The 15,722-nt window shown below is 49.2% G+C and overlaps 1 protein-coding gene across 1 annotated transcript; it reads right to left on the reverse strand.

Moving 5' to 3' along the window:
* Positions 1-7,231: 7,231 nt before the first annotated feature.
* LOC120395144 (olfactory receptor 51G2-like) lies at positions 7,232-8,167 on the reverse strand. Its single transcript, XM_039519304.1, has one exon. It carries the CDS (start codon positions 8,165-8,167, stop codon positions 7,232-7,234), a length of 936 nt encoding a protein of 311 aa, XP_039375238.1.
* Positions 8,168-15,722: the final 7,555 nt, after the last annotated feature.

Below are 15,722 nucleotides of genomic sequence, written 5' to 3' on the forward strand. Positions count from 1 at the left end.
CACAGCATCTGCATCCTCTGCCCATGTTAGGGTCTGTGGATACTTGGAAAGTTACAAGGCAATACAGTTACTTCAGTAGGTTGGAGGAGAGACACAAATGGGTGAATAGTGCAAACAATAGGTTTTCATTAATATCCACTTCAGCATGCAAGTTACTTCAGCCATGTTCGTGTAAGAGACAATGGGCATAAATTACATGCAACCACTATTACACTCCCCTTTCCCAGACCTCAACTTTACTCTTTGCTGAAACACAGACCAGCAGCTCTCGTCTCTCCTGACTTTTTGGAAAGTCTTGCACAGGTATTGTAGAGGGATTGTGTGCATGACCCTGAATGTAAGTGTCACAAACAGCTTCTGGACAGTTGCCAGGAGACAGTATCATACAACTGTTCACTGAATGAAGAGTTAATAGCACAAACCCATTGCACACAGTATGTGGAGCACTTCTGAAACACTTTCGAAAACCAAAGCAATTAAGCAGCAAAATTGCCACTGCTCCTTTTTGTAGAGATTCTAACAACTCTGCTGCTGGTTTTCAATATAAATGCATGTCATGCATAGTTTGTAATATTTGTTACTACAATTAAATGTTTCGGCATAACATTTACACATCTGTACCTTAGTACACATGTCAACCTATTATTTCCCCTCTGATCTGTTTTCAGAGATGATTTCTCAGGTTACAGTGGGATTGAAAATGTAGCTTCTGTCGTCGGGATTTCTTCAGAATCTGAAAAGATCCCAGCATCTCAGCCCTCATTCAGTCACTTGTCAGCAAACAAAAGTTTAGTAGCTCCTCTTTCCCTGGGTTAATAGCTGACTGGTTCTCCTCAGGTTCTGTTCTGTCAGTCTGTAGCCTGTATCCGGAGTGATAACAGCTACTCGGGTCAGTGTAGAAAATCTTCATTCCCTGAGCTCTCACGCTCTAGTACATAAAAAGAACAGGAGTACTTGTGTCACTTTAGAGACTAACAAATTTATTTCAGCACAAGCTTTCGTGGGCTACAGCCCGCTTCTTCGGATGCATAGAATGGAACACACAGACAGGAGATATTGATACATACAGAGAACATGAAAAGGTGAAAGTATGCATACCAACTGGAAGAGTCCAATCAATTGAGATGAGCTATCGTCAGCAGGAGAAAAAAAAACTTCCCAGCTCCTGTTATTTAGGCATGATGACGGTTTTCAGGAAGTTGATTTCAAAGTCAAATGCATGGGTATTCATGGAAATGGAACTTCATTTCCCACAGGAAAGTCGTCTATTGTTCTTTCTCTCTCTCTCTCTCTCTCTCTCTCTCTCTCTTACTGTCTCTGTCCTGTATTCATAAAATATGTAGCACCCGGGAACAGCATTGTGACAGATATGGAGCTGAGCTGCCATAATGAAAGTGTATGAATGTGTGTGTTAAACCCAGTTCTTGGGATTATGGCTATATTTGGTTACACCAGTGTGGCTCTTCTCACTTTAATAGAGGGCTGCTGGAAAAGAAGAAGGAAGGGAACTGATGGGTCAAGAAAAGCCATCTCTCAGTCAGCACTTCCGAGAGGTGGAGAGACCCAACCAGAGCTACTAGCTGGGAAGAGCCTATTCCCGGGCTCCAGCCACGTTACACAGCTTGTTTTGCCAGGTCTGCAAGTCTGTGCAGAGCTGAGGCAGCTGTTGCTGAGAAGCTCTTCAGACTGACAGGCACAGACACTGCTGGGGAAGTCTGAAGGCCCTCGGCCTCTCTGAATCCGTATCAGAGGAGGAGGGCTTGGGGTCAGAGATGTGTACAGACTTCTGTATAAAAACCCTCTTATTCTCCCATGTTAGACTTTATTCTTTCTGTTCAGATTAAATTACATTTTGGTTCCAGAAGGCTGGCTGGTCACTCATCTCACCACTAGTCACAGACGCCCAGAGGGAAGAACCACAGGTGCCGAACGCACTCAGACCTGCTCGGCAAGCCCAGTCATCCCACAGTGTGCATAGCCCAGGGCCCAGCCTGAGGGTGGGAGGATCACAGGATTCCATGGAAGGCTACGAGGCCTGACATCTAGCATTCACAGATCAGAGAGGGGGAAGAGATGCCAGTAGCCTTGTAACTCTGATGGGTAACTACAGCATAGAAATGCTGGAGTCCTCAGCCAGTCAGGAAACAGAAATATGCCCTGTCGGACCAGTTACCACAGAGTTACAGAGCTCTGAATTCCTGCATTCACAATCGAGCCACAGAATAAAACCTTTGAAAATGTATTTTCTGGTTAAATTTCCATGAGAAAATAAACCTAAGACAATTTTGGAACTAGTCACTGATATTCTGTGGGGTCTCTTCTCACTCAGCCCCTGGCAGGATCAGGCCCAGAGCACACAGCACCTCTAGAAATGGAGGCCCTTGAGAAATCCTGATGCCGGGCATTGGGGTTTTAACACTCCGATCTCACTGTGAACATCAGATCTCTCTGTAACTTCAATAACCCACCATGCATCATGTGCAGATGTAGGGGAGGGGTTTCCAAGCTAACTAGCGCTGCCTGCCCTACAGCTACTATCACTGAGTCACCCTGACAGCCCAGCTGAGAGTCCTCTGCCACTGCACAGAACATCTGCAAATGGAAACAGCTCACAGCCTTTCCCCTTCACTGTGCATTTCAAAGAGAGTGAAACCTGCCAACGTACCCAATTCCTGCTAGAAGGGGAGCCACTGACACCAGAGGTCTTCACCCTAAAGGACAAGGAGTCATCGGAGAGGTTGCACAGGCAGCAGCTACTATCTGTTCAGAGAGGGAGGCAGCTGTCTTTATGAAGCATGTCTGCACATTTCCTTGGGGCCGACTAGGCCATCAGGGAACCTCAGCTGCTTGGGTTAGTTGGCACCAGCTTTAACCTTTGTCACAGCCAATGGCAAACTGCAGGAATCAAAATCACAGGGGATGCAGGGTGATGCGACCCTGGAATCCGGGCTTGTCATCACTGTTCATATTGTTCTGATTAGTCACATGGCTCCCTCGGTGGCTGCCGAATGGTGAGAATGAGGCTGTCACAGGTGTGATCTTGCTGCATTACAAACCCAGGGTGCAGGCCAGAGAGGGTAGATTCCACCAGGCCTGTACAGGGAACTTACCCTCAGATCATTCTAGTAGGGGGAAAACTTCCTAACTGTCAGGGTGGTTTAGCACTAGAATAAATTGCCTAGGTAGGTTGTAGAATCACCATAATTGGAGATTCTTAAGAATGGGTTAGACAAACACCTGTCAGGGATGGTCTAGATAATACTTAGTCCTGCCATGAGCACGGGAGGCTGCACTAAATAATCTCTCGTGTTCTCTTCTAGTCCTACAATTTGCCCAGAGGAGTAAACAGTGGGTCCCAGGATCCCCGTATCCCAAAGACATGCACAGAGCTCAGTGATCCACTGGTAGCTCAGCCCACCCACCCACAATCTTTGGGCCTTCACAACTGCTCTAGGACCCTCCCCAGCTCCCTGCTAGCTCAGGTTCATCAGAGATGTGCTACCAGGGCCTGTCACAGTAGCCACTGCCCACAGGATCTGCTGTACAGGGTGCAGGCGGCTGCACAGAAATGGGAGGGCTGGTTAGAGTAGCTGAGGGGCACAATACTCCAGCCATAGACTGGCCAGGAGATTTCGACCTTTCCATACCCCAAGTTCAGCCATAGACTCCATCAGTGCAAACTTCATTTACGTTACAAGGAAGAGGCAGATGAAAAGCCTCCAATTTCTCTTGGCGATCCAGATAGATGCAGCTGGGCAGCATCATGGCAGCTGAGCTTTCAGAGAAAAATTATCTGTTTTCTGTGAGAAATTACCCCAAAATATGGATAAAAAGGAAACATTTTAATTTGAATCAAAAAACTTCTTGGGGGAAAATAGTGTTTTTTCCAGCTCAACTCTAATTCAAATTTACTCCTGGGACAATTCTGCAACAAAAAAATAAAAAATTCTGCTCAAAATCTTTTCAAATAATGTAAAATTCTGCATATTTTATCTGTCAAAATAACAGAATGTAATCACTCCAATTTCAATTATTTTTGGTCATTTATTTCAAAATACCTGTCAACAAGTATGCCTGTAACAATACAGAAAACAAAAAAGATTCAAACAAAATTTGACAACGATTTGACAAAATGATTCCTTATGAGATATATTTGTAAGCAGAGTCAGGTGGTGAATTATGGCGAGTGTAGAAAAGAACTTCAGGGGCTGATCTTGTTTGCATAGGCACACCCACCCTGTATAGCATGAGCCCACGGCAGCCCAAAATGGTCACTTTGACAGCTGTGAGATCCCAAATTACTCTGTTATTGGGGCAGGAGGAATAAATTGCTGTTACCCTGATTATGTGAATGAAGGACTATGAAACTGTTTTATGACAGAGGGTCTCACCATCAACTAAGTAGCACTCGCTAGACAAAGGACATGGGTTTCAAAACCCAGTGAATTGAGAGAGGTTGGGGGCAGGTATGTGTATCTGGGGGTATGCCCCTTGAGGGCCTGGAAAATCAGTTGCACCATCTACCCTCTCTACTGTTAAATAGTTGAGCTAATTTTGATTCCATTAGGAGTCTAGCTAGAGGCTGCTGAGCTCAATTCACTTTGGGCCAATGGTGCACCAGAGCTCCCCTACTATAAGCTGAAATCACTAGAAGAGCTAAAATTACTGAGCGCTGTCTTAACTTGTTGGGGAGCCGGAAGCTATATTGCTGAGCAGTTTGCAGGACAGTTGGAGCGGCCCACGAAACAGTGAGGGGAGCGGAGCTGAGCAGTTTGTGGGGATAGCTGAAGCGGTTCACGGGACAGCTGGAGGAGTGGAGCGGCTGGTGGAGCGGACCCATTCATGGTGAAGGCTGCAGCAGAATTCCACAGAGAGGCGGGGCAGTCGGCCTCGGCCCACGTAAGGTGCCCCTTAACACCCCGTGTGCCCCCCGTCCTTTTCACCCAGGCTGGGAGGGTAAAACTCTGCAGATAAACTTTTGAACTCTGGGGTGGCACTTACCAGGGACAGAGACTTTTGGGTTGTTGGACTTTGGGGTGATTGGACTTAAGACCCTGAGGGAAAAAGGACACTGCCAAAACATACTTGGAGGTGGGTCTTTTGCTCATGGTTTGTGTTATGAATCCTGTTCATGGTATTTCCCCAACATGATTCTACATTGTTTCCCTCCTTTATTAAAAGATTTTGCTACACTCAGACTCTGCTTGTGAGAGGGGAAGTATTGCCTCCTAGAGGTGCCCCGGGGGATGGGGGGATGTAATTGTCCCAGGTCACTGGGTGGGAGCTCAAGCCGGTTTTGCATTGCGTTATTGAAACGGAACCCCTGGATACTGAACCCGGCCCTTGTTGCTGCCAACTCAGAGAGGCAGAAGGGTTACATATTAATACAGAACTCTGAGTATAATACAAAACCATATTTCCCACACCCCTCAGAATCACTGCAAAGGCTTGGGGAAGTCAGGGGTAATGGAGGAGCTGAGGGAGAGGGAAGAAATTGATGAAAATGTGCCTGGGTGTGAACTTGGAGGGTTGTTGAGTATGGGTGGGAAACGTATGGAACAGGTTTTCTGCAGGGTTGGACTGTTAGGCAGCTTTCCCTATCCATACTCTGGCTGACCCCTAGCCTTTCCCACTCGGTGAGGAACATCTGCCCCTGTCCACATGTTTCCCTCAACCCCTCCTCCCCCCATCGCTATGTGTCCCTGCCCCACAGCCTTTCATCTCTGTGCCCCCACTCAGCCATTTCCCTTCTCCCATGTGGCCCTGCATCTCCCTCCCCTGTGTGGTCCTGCCATTCAGCCCCTGCCCTAGTCTATCCTCCCAAACTAGCCCTTCAGAGCCGCTTTCTGGCCCCGCAGTAGTCCCATGCTCTCTGTCTCCCCATGGGCCCTGTCTCCTGACCTGCCTTGACAGGTGCTGTGAAGAAGGCAGGTTCTTTCTCTTCCATTGCTGGCTGGGAGGTTCTGCTCTGTTCTAGTGCCACAGAGCCTTCTGTGCAAATTTAAAAAAAAAATGCATGGCTTATTAATTATGCACATGCAAAGTGCACAGAATTCCCCCAGGACTACTCAAACCATGAGCCTTTGTCACTCTGGTTGAAAGGCAGTTTCAGGGAAAGTGAAGGCGCAGCGGGTATCTGAGCATCTTGAATGTATTTATCCTCCCGCCACCGCTGTGAGGCAGGGCAGGGCTATTATCCACCTGTGCAGAGGCTCAGAGACAGCCAATGGCTTGTGCACGGTCTACCGTCACACATGGCAGGGAATCAAACCCATCTTTCTTGAGATTCTGAGCAGTGCCAAGACCACAGGGCCAGCCTTCCAGCGGTGACAAGCCCGACTGGATTCTCTGCTGCACAAGCAGAGCTTCCCACTGTGCTGTATAGAATGGGGATGGCATGTAGCAGTTACAGTGGTTTGATTCGCTGGCCTGTTCTCCCCCTGCCACAGAAGAGTTTAGAGCAACCGTGGAGGTGGGCTGACATCCGCCTGTTCGTAATGGCTCCCAGGAGCAGGGGACACTCTGGCCAAGTCCCTGCTGACAGATGCCACTGCAGAGTGCCCCCTTGGGTTGTGAAGTAGCCCTGCCCTTCCCTCTAAGATCCTTGCAATGACTTACTCCTAGCCTGGGATACTTAAAACAAGAGACCCCTTTTGTGAGGTCACATTCATTCAGTCTTCTCCAAAACACAGGCTCTCCTACCCACCAGCCCCATCCTCCTTCTTTACTCAGGAACACCCCAACTATCGTACTTGCTGGGGTCTCCATTCAGGCTGGCCGGACCCCCCACTCCCTTTTTTTCTCTGAAGCCCCGCGCCCTGTCTTGCCACTAAGCCCTGCCCCCTGCACCTTCACTTTCCCTGAAACTCGCCTTCCAGCCAGGCCAAATTCAGGCCATGGTAAGAGCTGCTACACGTGCCCAGGCTGCTGTGGGGAGCCCCAGACTCTTCACCTTCCTGGGTGGGGGTAAAATGTGGAGTGTCTGGAGCTCCTCACAGTGGCTCTGTCTCTCTGGGCAGCTCTTACCAGAGCCTGGCTCTGGCTTCCAGCCTGGAAAGGGGGCAGATTCTTGGGTAAGTGGAGTGTAGAGATATGGTTTTGGGGGAAGAGATGGGGCAGAGGGAGGGACCTCAGGGGAAAATGATCCATGACGGAATAGGTGGCCGTGACTGTCACTTGCGTTTTTCGTCCCCCGGTCATCAGCCCAGGAGAAGGGTGATGAACTGACCCTTCACTTGACGAATGCCCTGATTATCCTTGCACGAAGATGTTTGCTTTTCACGCTGTACACGATTGGATTTATCATAGGAGGGACCAGCAAGTAGACATAGCCGAGGAGAATCTGAAACAAGTGAGAAGAGCTGTTCCCGAATCTGTGTGTCACAGCCAGGCCGATGTCTGATATGTAGAAGAGCAGGACGGCGCAGAGGTGGGAGACGCAGGTGTTCAGGGCCCTGAGGCACTCCCTGTGGGATGTGATGCTCAGCACTGTTTTGAGGATCATCACATAAGAGAGGAAGATGAGGAATGAGTCCAACCCCACCGTTAAGATTTTAACACACAAGCCATAAATGCTGTTGACTATGAAGTCCGAACAAGCCGCCTTCATAACCTCTGAGTACAGACAGTAGGAATGGGAGAGGACATTGGCTCGACAGTATTGGAACCGTTTTAGGAGAAAGGGGAGTGGGAATATTAGGGCCAATGATCTTAGCACAACCACCAGCCCCATCTTAGCTATTCTCGGCAGGGTTAAGATGGAAGCATATCTCAGTGGGTTACAGATCGCAATGAAGCGGTCAAAGGCCATCAACAACAGCACAGAGGATTCAATTTTTGAAAGTGAGTGGATGAAGAACAGCTGGGCAAAACAGGCATCCAGGCTGATCTCCCTAGTGTTAAACAAGTATATGCCCAGTATTGTCGGCATGGTGGATATCGATAAGCCAAGGTCTGTGATGGCCAACATGGAAAGGAAAATGTACATGGGCTCATGAAGGCTTGGATCTGTTTTTATAATGAACAGAATGACTGAATTGCCTACTATCGAAATAACATACACTAAGCAGAAGAGGATAGAGATCCAGAGATGGACGTCTTCCTGCCCAGGTATCCTGGTGAGAAGGAACACTGCAGAGTTGAATTTGGTGTCATTGACAGCTGACATAATGTACTGGGCAGGTCGAAGGGGTTTTTACCTTTCCTTCCTAAAAAGAAAAAATAACAGGAGATTAGATGATATTTAATGAGACATCATTCTGTTCTCAGTGCAAGTCTAGAGATTCCCTGGAGTTCAAGGAAGATCAGCAAACACATGGTCTTAAATTTACACCACCGATAGGAAGACAAGCATTGCCAGATTGGATCAGTCCTGCAATTCATCAAGCCCAGTATCCAGTGGCCAGTTCCAGGTGCTGCAGAGGAGGATGGAAGAAGCCCTGCAATAGCCAGCTGAGATAACCAGAGCCCAGGGAAAGTTTCCGCCTGACACCCACTGGTTAGACATATTTTGTGGTCTAAATCAGGAAGCTTTACAGCCCTTCCAAGACTTTTTTTTTTGTAATTGGATTTTCTGGTTACCCATATAAACATCCAATCCATCATTGAATCCGGCTAAGCTCTTGGGCCCATTGATATCTTGTGGTTGGGGGTTCCACAGCTTACTTGAGCACGGTGTGATTTTCACAGTGGAGACCTCTACACACACACACACCCTTTCCGGGCCTCCACTTCTGAGTGTGGTCCATTGTATTGTAGACTGAATCCAGATAGTTCAATCATTTTACAGGCTTCTCATCATCCTCACAGAAACTGCATCCTCTCCTCATACAAGGGTCTGTAGATATCTACCAAGTTACAAGCTGCCACAGACAGTTACTTTAGCTGGTTTGGAGAGAGGATGGTGTTGCAAATGGGTGAATGTGAATACACTAGGTTTGCACTCATATCCAGTTTACACTAGGTTTGCACTCATATGCAAGTTACTTGAGCCATGCTTGTGTAACAGGTGATGGGCATAAATTACATACAATCACAGTTAAACTCTCCTTTCTTGCACCTCAGCTCTACTCTTCGCTGAAACACAGAGCCGTGGTTCTGGTCTCTTGGGACTTTTTGGAAATCTTAGGTTCTTATGTTCTTGCATGTATATTGCATAGTGATTGAATGGACAACCCTGAATGCAAGTGTTAGAAACAGCTTCTGGTCAGTTACCAGGAGAGAGTATCATACAACTGTTCACTGAACAAAGAGATAATAGCACAGACACATTGCAAACAGTATTTGGAGAACTTCTGATATGTTTTCTAAAGCAAAAGCCATTGAACGATAAAGTTTCCACTACTCCTTCCTGCACAGTTTCCAGCAACTTTGCTGCTGGCTTTCTATATACATGGAAGTCATGAAAGTTTGGTTTGCAATATTTGTATTACGATGATAAGTTTTATCATAACATTGACATACACCTGTACTTTAATACACACATGTCAAACCATTTTGCCTCCTCTGGTCTTCTTTCAGGGATGATTTCTCAAATTAGTGGGACTTAAAATGTAGCGTTTGTCATCGGGATTTCTTTAGAACCTGAATATTTTGCAGCGTCTCACCCCTCAGTCAGTCACTTGTCAGCAAACAAAAATCTAGTAGCTCCTCTGTCCCTGGGTTAATAGCTGACTGGGTCTCCTCAGGTTCTGTTCTGTCAGTCTGTAGCCTGTATCCAGAGTGGTAACAGGCATTGGGGTCAGCATGGAAAATGTTCATTCCCTGAGCTCTCACTCTCTAGTACATAGTAACTCCAGCCTTGTTATTCAGCCAAAATGAGGGTTTTCAAGAAGTGGATTTCAATTTCAAATACATGAGTATTCATGGAAATGGAACTTCATTTCCCACATGAAAGTACTCTCTCTCTCTCTCTCTCTCTCTCTGACTGTCTATGTCCTCAAAAAGAACAGGAGTAATTGTGGCACCTTAGAGACCAACAAATTTATTTCAGCATAAGCTTTCGTGAGCTACAGCTCACTTCTTCAGATGCAACCTATGTCCTGCGTACATAAAATACGTGGCACAAGGAACCAGCTTTGTGACAGACATGAAGCTGAGCTATCATAATGAATGTGTACATTACATTCAATTCTTGGGATGTTTCCTGTAGACCTATATTGGGTTAGCTATTGAGATGTTTATGTTTTGGCTACATTAGGTGAAACTAGCACAGCTCATCCTAGTTTAATAGCAGCCAGCTGGAAAACAAGCAGGAAGGGAAGCAACAGCTCAAGACAAGCCATCGCTCAGTAACCACCCCAGGGAGGTTGAGAGACAACACTGGAGCTACACACTGGGAAGAGCCTATTTCTGGGCTCCAGCCACATTACACAGCTTGTTTTGCCAGCGCTGGGAGTCTGTGCAGAGCTGGGGCAGCTGTTGCTGAGAAGCTCTTCAGACTGACAGGCACAGACAGTCTGAAGGCCCTAGGCCTGTCTCGCTCCTGTCAGAGTGGGAGGGTTTGGAGTCAGAGATATGTACAGATTGCTGTTGGAAAATTCTCTTCTTCTCCCATGTTACACTTTATTCTGACTATTCAGATTAAACAGTATTTTGGGTCAATAAGGCTGGGTGTTCACGCGTCTCACCACTGCTCACAGACTCCCAAAGGAAAGAACCACAGGTGCCCAATGCACTTGGACCTGCCAGGCAAACACAGTCGATTTGCAGTGTGCGGTAGCCCAGGGACTAGTCTGAGGGTGGGAGGATCGTGGGATTCCACCCCCCGAGAGGGAAGGCTAAGAGGCCTGACACCTGGTTCTCAGAGACCAGAGAGGGACAGACATGCCAGTAGCCCTGTAACTCTGAGGAGTATCTACATGGTAGAAGTGCTGGAGCCCTCAGCCAGTCAGGAAATAGGGAGTATCTCTATTGGCCCTGTTACCACAGAACAACACAGCCACCTTTACAATCAATGGAGAGAATAAAACCTTTGGAAATGCATTTGCTGATTAAATTTCCAGGAGGACATAAGCCTGAGGTGATTTGGAATTAGTCACTGATATTCCAGGCAGTCTCCTCTCCTGTCCCTCAGCCCCTAGCAGGATCAGGCCCATGGTTCACAGCACCTCTAGAAATGGGATCCTTTGAGAAATCCTGACTTGGGACATGGGGGTTTTAACACTATGAGGTATTTATGTAGCTTAAACAACCTACTGTGGAGCTTGGTCAGATGTAGCGGAGAGGTTCCCAAGCTACCTAGGGCTGCGGGTCCTTCAGCCCCGTCACTTAGTTACCCAGATAGCCCGGTTGAGAGCCCTCTGCTACTGCACAGAACATCTGAAAATGAAAACACCTTGCAGCCTTTCCCCTTCTCTTCATGTTTTAAAGACAGTGAAACCTGCCAACATACCCAATTCCTGCTAGAAGGGGAGCCGCTGACACCAGAGTTCTTCACCCTAAAGGACAAGGAGTCATCGGAGAGGTTGCACAGGCAGCAGGCAGTATCTGTTCAGATACGAAGGCAACTGTCTTTATGAAGCATGTCTGCACATTCCCTTGGGGGCCACTTGGCCATCAGGGAACCTCAGCTATTTGGTTTCCTGTGCACCAGCTTTAACCCCTGTCACGGCCAATGGCAAACTGCAGGAGGCCAAATCACAGGGGACGTGTGGTGATCCTACCCAGCTGGACTGCAGCACAAGCCCTGCTGCAGGCTCTCTTCCTGGAGCTTGCCATCACTGTTTGCATTATTCAGATTAGTCACATGTCTATCTCAGGGGTGGCCTAGTGTTAACAATGATGCTGTCACCACTGTAAGGTCACTGAAAAAAAATAGAAGAAGAATAATAATAAAATAGGACCACTATTATTGCAAACCACTACAAACCCAGGTGAAGGCCAGGGAAGAGAGATTCCACAAGGCTCCCTACAGGGAAACTTCCCTCAGATAGTTCCAGTAGGGGGATCCCTTCCCTTCTCCTTAAGCAGCAGGCGGACCCAGAATCCTGGGATCCCCAAAGTTATGCACAGATCTCAGTGATCCACTGGTAGCTAGACCCACCCACCCTCAATCTTTGTGCTTCCACAACTGCTCTAGAATCATTGAATCATGGAATCATAGAATATCAGGGCTGAAAGGGACATCGGGAGGTATCTAGTCCAACCCCCTGCTCAAAGCAGGACCAAACCCAACTAAATCATCCCAGCCAGGGCTTTGTCAAGCCTGACCTAAAAAACCTCTTAGGAAGGAGATTCCACCACATCCCTAGATAACCCATTCCAGTGCTTCACCACCCTCCTAGTGAAAACCCCCACTGCAACTTGAGACCATTAGTCCTTGTTCTGTCATCTGGTAGGACCCTCTAGTGCTCTCTCCAGCTCCCGGCTAGCACAGGTTCATCAGAGATGTGCTACCAGGGCCTGTCACAGCAGCCACTGCCTGCAGGATCTGCTGAAGGGGCCTTGTACAGGGTGGAGGGGGCTGCACAGAGATGGGAAGGCTGGTTAGAGTAGCTGATGGGCACAATACCCCAGCCATAGACTGGTTCAGATGTTTTGACATTTCTATACCCCGAGTGCAGCCAGAGACGCCGTCAGGGCCACTTTCAGTTACGTTATGAGGAAGAGGCAGATGAAAAGCCTCCAATTTCTCTTGGGGATCCAGGCAGCTGCAGCTGGGCAGCATCGTAGCAGCTGAGCTTTCGGAGAACAATGATCCATTTTCTGTGAAAACTCATCCCATGTGCCTCTGTCCCTTGTGCTACAGGACCACACCCCTAGGTGGCAGCACTAGCCCCCCATCAGCCTCCCACACTGCGCAGGCCCTTAGGATTACCATATTTCCCAAAGAGAAATCACGCAAAGGTGCCCCGCCATGTGAAGCTGCTGCCCGTTGCTATCAGACACAAAGATGAACACACTTTGTTGGGGAAGAATCAACACAGCTTTTCAAAGGAAAATCATACCTCACCAATCTATTAGAATTCTTTGAGTGTGTCAAGAAAAATGTGGGCACGGGTGATCCAGGGCATATAGTGTACTTGGACTTTCAGGCAGTCTTTGACAAGGTCCATCACCAAAGGTCTTAAGAAAAGACGGCAGTCATGGGGGAAGAAGTAAGGTCCTCTCATCGCTGGGATTATTTAGTTTGGCTTGGTCCTGGTTTTATCACTGAGAAGTGTGCATAACTTTGTGGATTCCTGGATGCTAGGTCCCTCTTTTCATTCTTCAGGGGGAAGGGAAGGGACCCCCCCCACCCCAGAACAATCCGAGGGAAATTTCCCTGTACTGCACCTTGTGGAGTCTCCCTTCCCTGCCCTGCACCTGGGGTTTGTAATGCAACAAAGGGAACTGCTGGAGAGAAATCAGGTCCTATATTATTATTCTATTTTATTTTATTTCAGCAAGATCACAGCTCTGACAGCATCATTGTTACCACTCAGCTTCCCCCGAGGTAGCCATGTGACTAACTGGAACCATATGAACAGTGATGACCAGGAGTGGATTTACCATGATACAAACCATGTGGTGGCACGGAGCCCCCAACCACAGCGGGGGAAGAGGAGAAATCTCATCTGACAACCTGCCCCCGAGTCCCGGCCAGCAGCATAGTGGGGCTCAGGCAGGCAGCCTGTTGCATGCTGTGGCTGGTGGCCCCATGTCATACACAGAAGCTGCTGACTGCTGGCACGTCTCTGCACACCCCTGGTGTGGGGCAGGAGGCAGCTGTGTGCGCTGCCCTTTCCCCAGAGACCCGCTGCCCCTCCCCTCCAGGGGCACACACAGACGTCCCAGCAGCAGCACAGAAGACCAAGACTAAGGCTGCTTCCTGCCCACTCTGCCTCCCTCCCACCACCTGGCTCCTAGAAGAGGCCGGCATGTCCCTGCAGCCCCTGGGGTGGGTGTCACCATGCGCTACCCCCACCCAGAGCACCGACTCCACAGCTCCTATTAGCCAGGAACTACAGCCCCCTACCCCTACCACCACCCCCGCCTAGGAGCCGCTGCCAGAGGGGTGTGAATGCCAGTCACTTTGGGTGCTGCATCACCCTAGGGAAGGGCCACCATCTGACCCCCTCCTGTGCCCCAATGCCGTGTCTCAGCCCAGAGACTGCACCCCACACCCAACCTTCCTCCCAGATCCCAACCTCCGCACCCCCTCCCACACCCCAACCCCCGGCTCAGCCCAGAGCCCGCACCCCACACCCAACCTTCCTCCCAGATGCTGACCCCCACAACCCCTCCCACACCCCAAACCCCTGGCTCAGCCCAGAGCCTGCACCCCACACCCAACCTTCCTCCCAGATCCTGACCCCTGCACTCCCTCCCAAACCCCTGGCTCAGCCCAGAGCCTGCACCCCACATCCAACCTTCCTCCCAGATCCTGACACCCACACCCCCTCCCACACCCCAACCCCCTGGCTCAGCCCAGAGCCCGCACCCCACACCCAACCTTCCTCCCAGATCCTGACCCCTGCACTCCCTCCCAAACCCCTGGCTCAGCCCAGAGCCCACACCCCACATCCAACCTTCCTCCCAGATCCTGACACCCACACCCCCTCCCACACCCCAACACCCTGGCTCAGCCCAGAGCCTGCACCCCACACCCAACCTTCATCCCAGATCCCGACCCCTGCACCGCCACCCACACCCCAACCCCCTAGCCAGCCCAGAGCCCGCATCCTGCACCTAAACTCCTCCCAGAGCCCGACCCCTGCACTCCCTCCCACACCCCAACCCTCTGGCCCAGCCCAGAGCCCACACTCCTCACCCAAACTTCCTCCCACAGCATGACCCCAAAACTCCCTCCCACCATGGAGAAGTATCCCTTCCTATTGATGTACTCTGATGCAAGGTGGTCTGGCGCTAAAATTGGAATTTGTGTGCCATGAATTGCACCGCCACAGTTAGGGAAACCCATCTCTGCAAAGCCATCCACTATTTCATGCACATTTCCCAGTACCACGGTCTTTCATAGCAGGATGCGATTTATTGCCCTGCACGCTTGGAGTAATACAGCCCCAAGAGTGGACTTCACCACTCCAAATTGATTTGCAACTGACCGGTAGCATTCTGGATTCGCCAGCTCCCACACAGCAATGGGGTGGGGAGGGATAGCTCAGTGGTTTGAGCATTGTCCTGCTAAATGCCGTGTTGTGAGATCAGTCCTTCAGGGGGCCGCTTAGGGATCTGGGGCAAAATCACTACTGGGTCCTCCTAGTGAAGGCAGGGGGCTGGACTCAATAACCCTTCAGGGTCCCTTCCAGTTCTAGGGGACAGGTCTTTTGCCATTTATTAAAGATTAATTGCAACACTCTTCTCTGCTGAAATGGCAGCTTTCATTCTGGTGTCCACGTGCTGCAGGGCAGGGGCCAGCCCAGCACATAGCTCCAGGAAGGGTGCTTTATGCAACACCCAGGTCAATATACACATCAGATCCTACCCACCCATCACGCTGTTGCCAATCCTTTAGAATCTAAAATCTACAGGTTTATTCATAAAAAGAAAGAAATATAGACGAGAGCTGGAATTGGTTACATGGAATCAGTTACATACATTGACAAAACTTGGTAGTGTAGACAAGCCCTTTGTAAATGCTGCTGACTGCCTTGGTCTCCATCCCCCAGTGAGCTGTCCTGCCTCACCAGCCTCTATCCCGATGCTCCGGGCCTTAAACCCTGTCTGAACCTCTCTCTACAGAGTGGAGCTCAGTAGCTCATGTTGTCTCAAATGTAAGAGTC

The sequence above is a fragment of the Mauremys reevesii genome, linkage group 1 (assembly GCF_016161935.1).
Source record: "Mauremys reevesii isolate NIE-2019 linkage group 1, ASM1616193v1, whole genome shotgun sequence".
NCBI lineage: Eukaryota > Metazoa > Chordata > Testudines > Geoemydidae > Mauremys > Mauremys reevesii.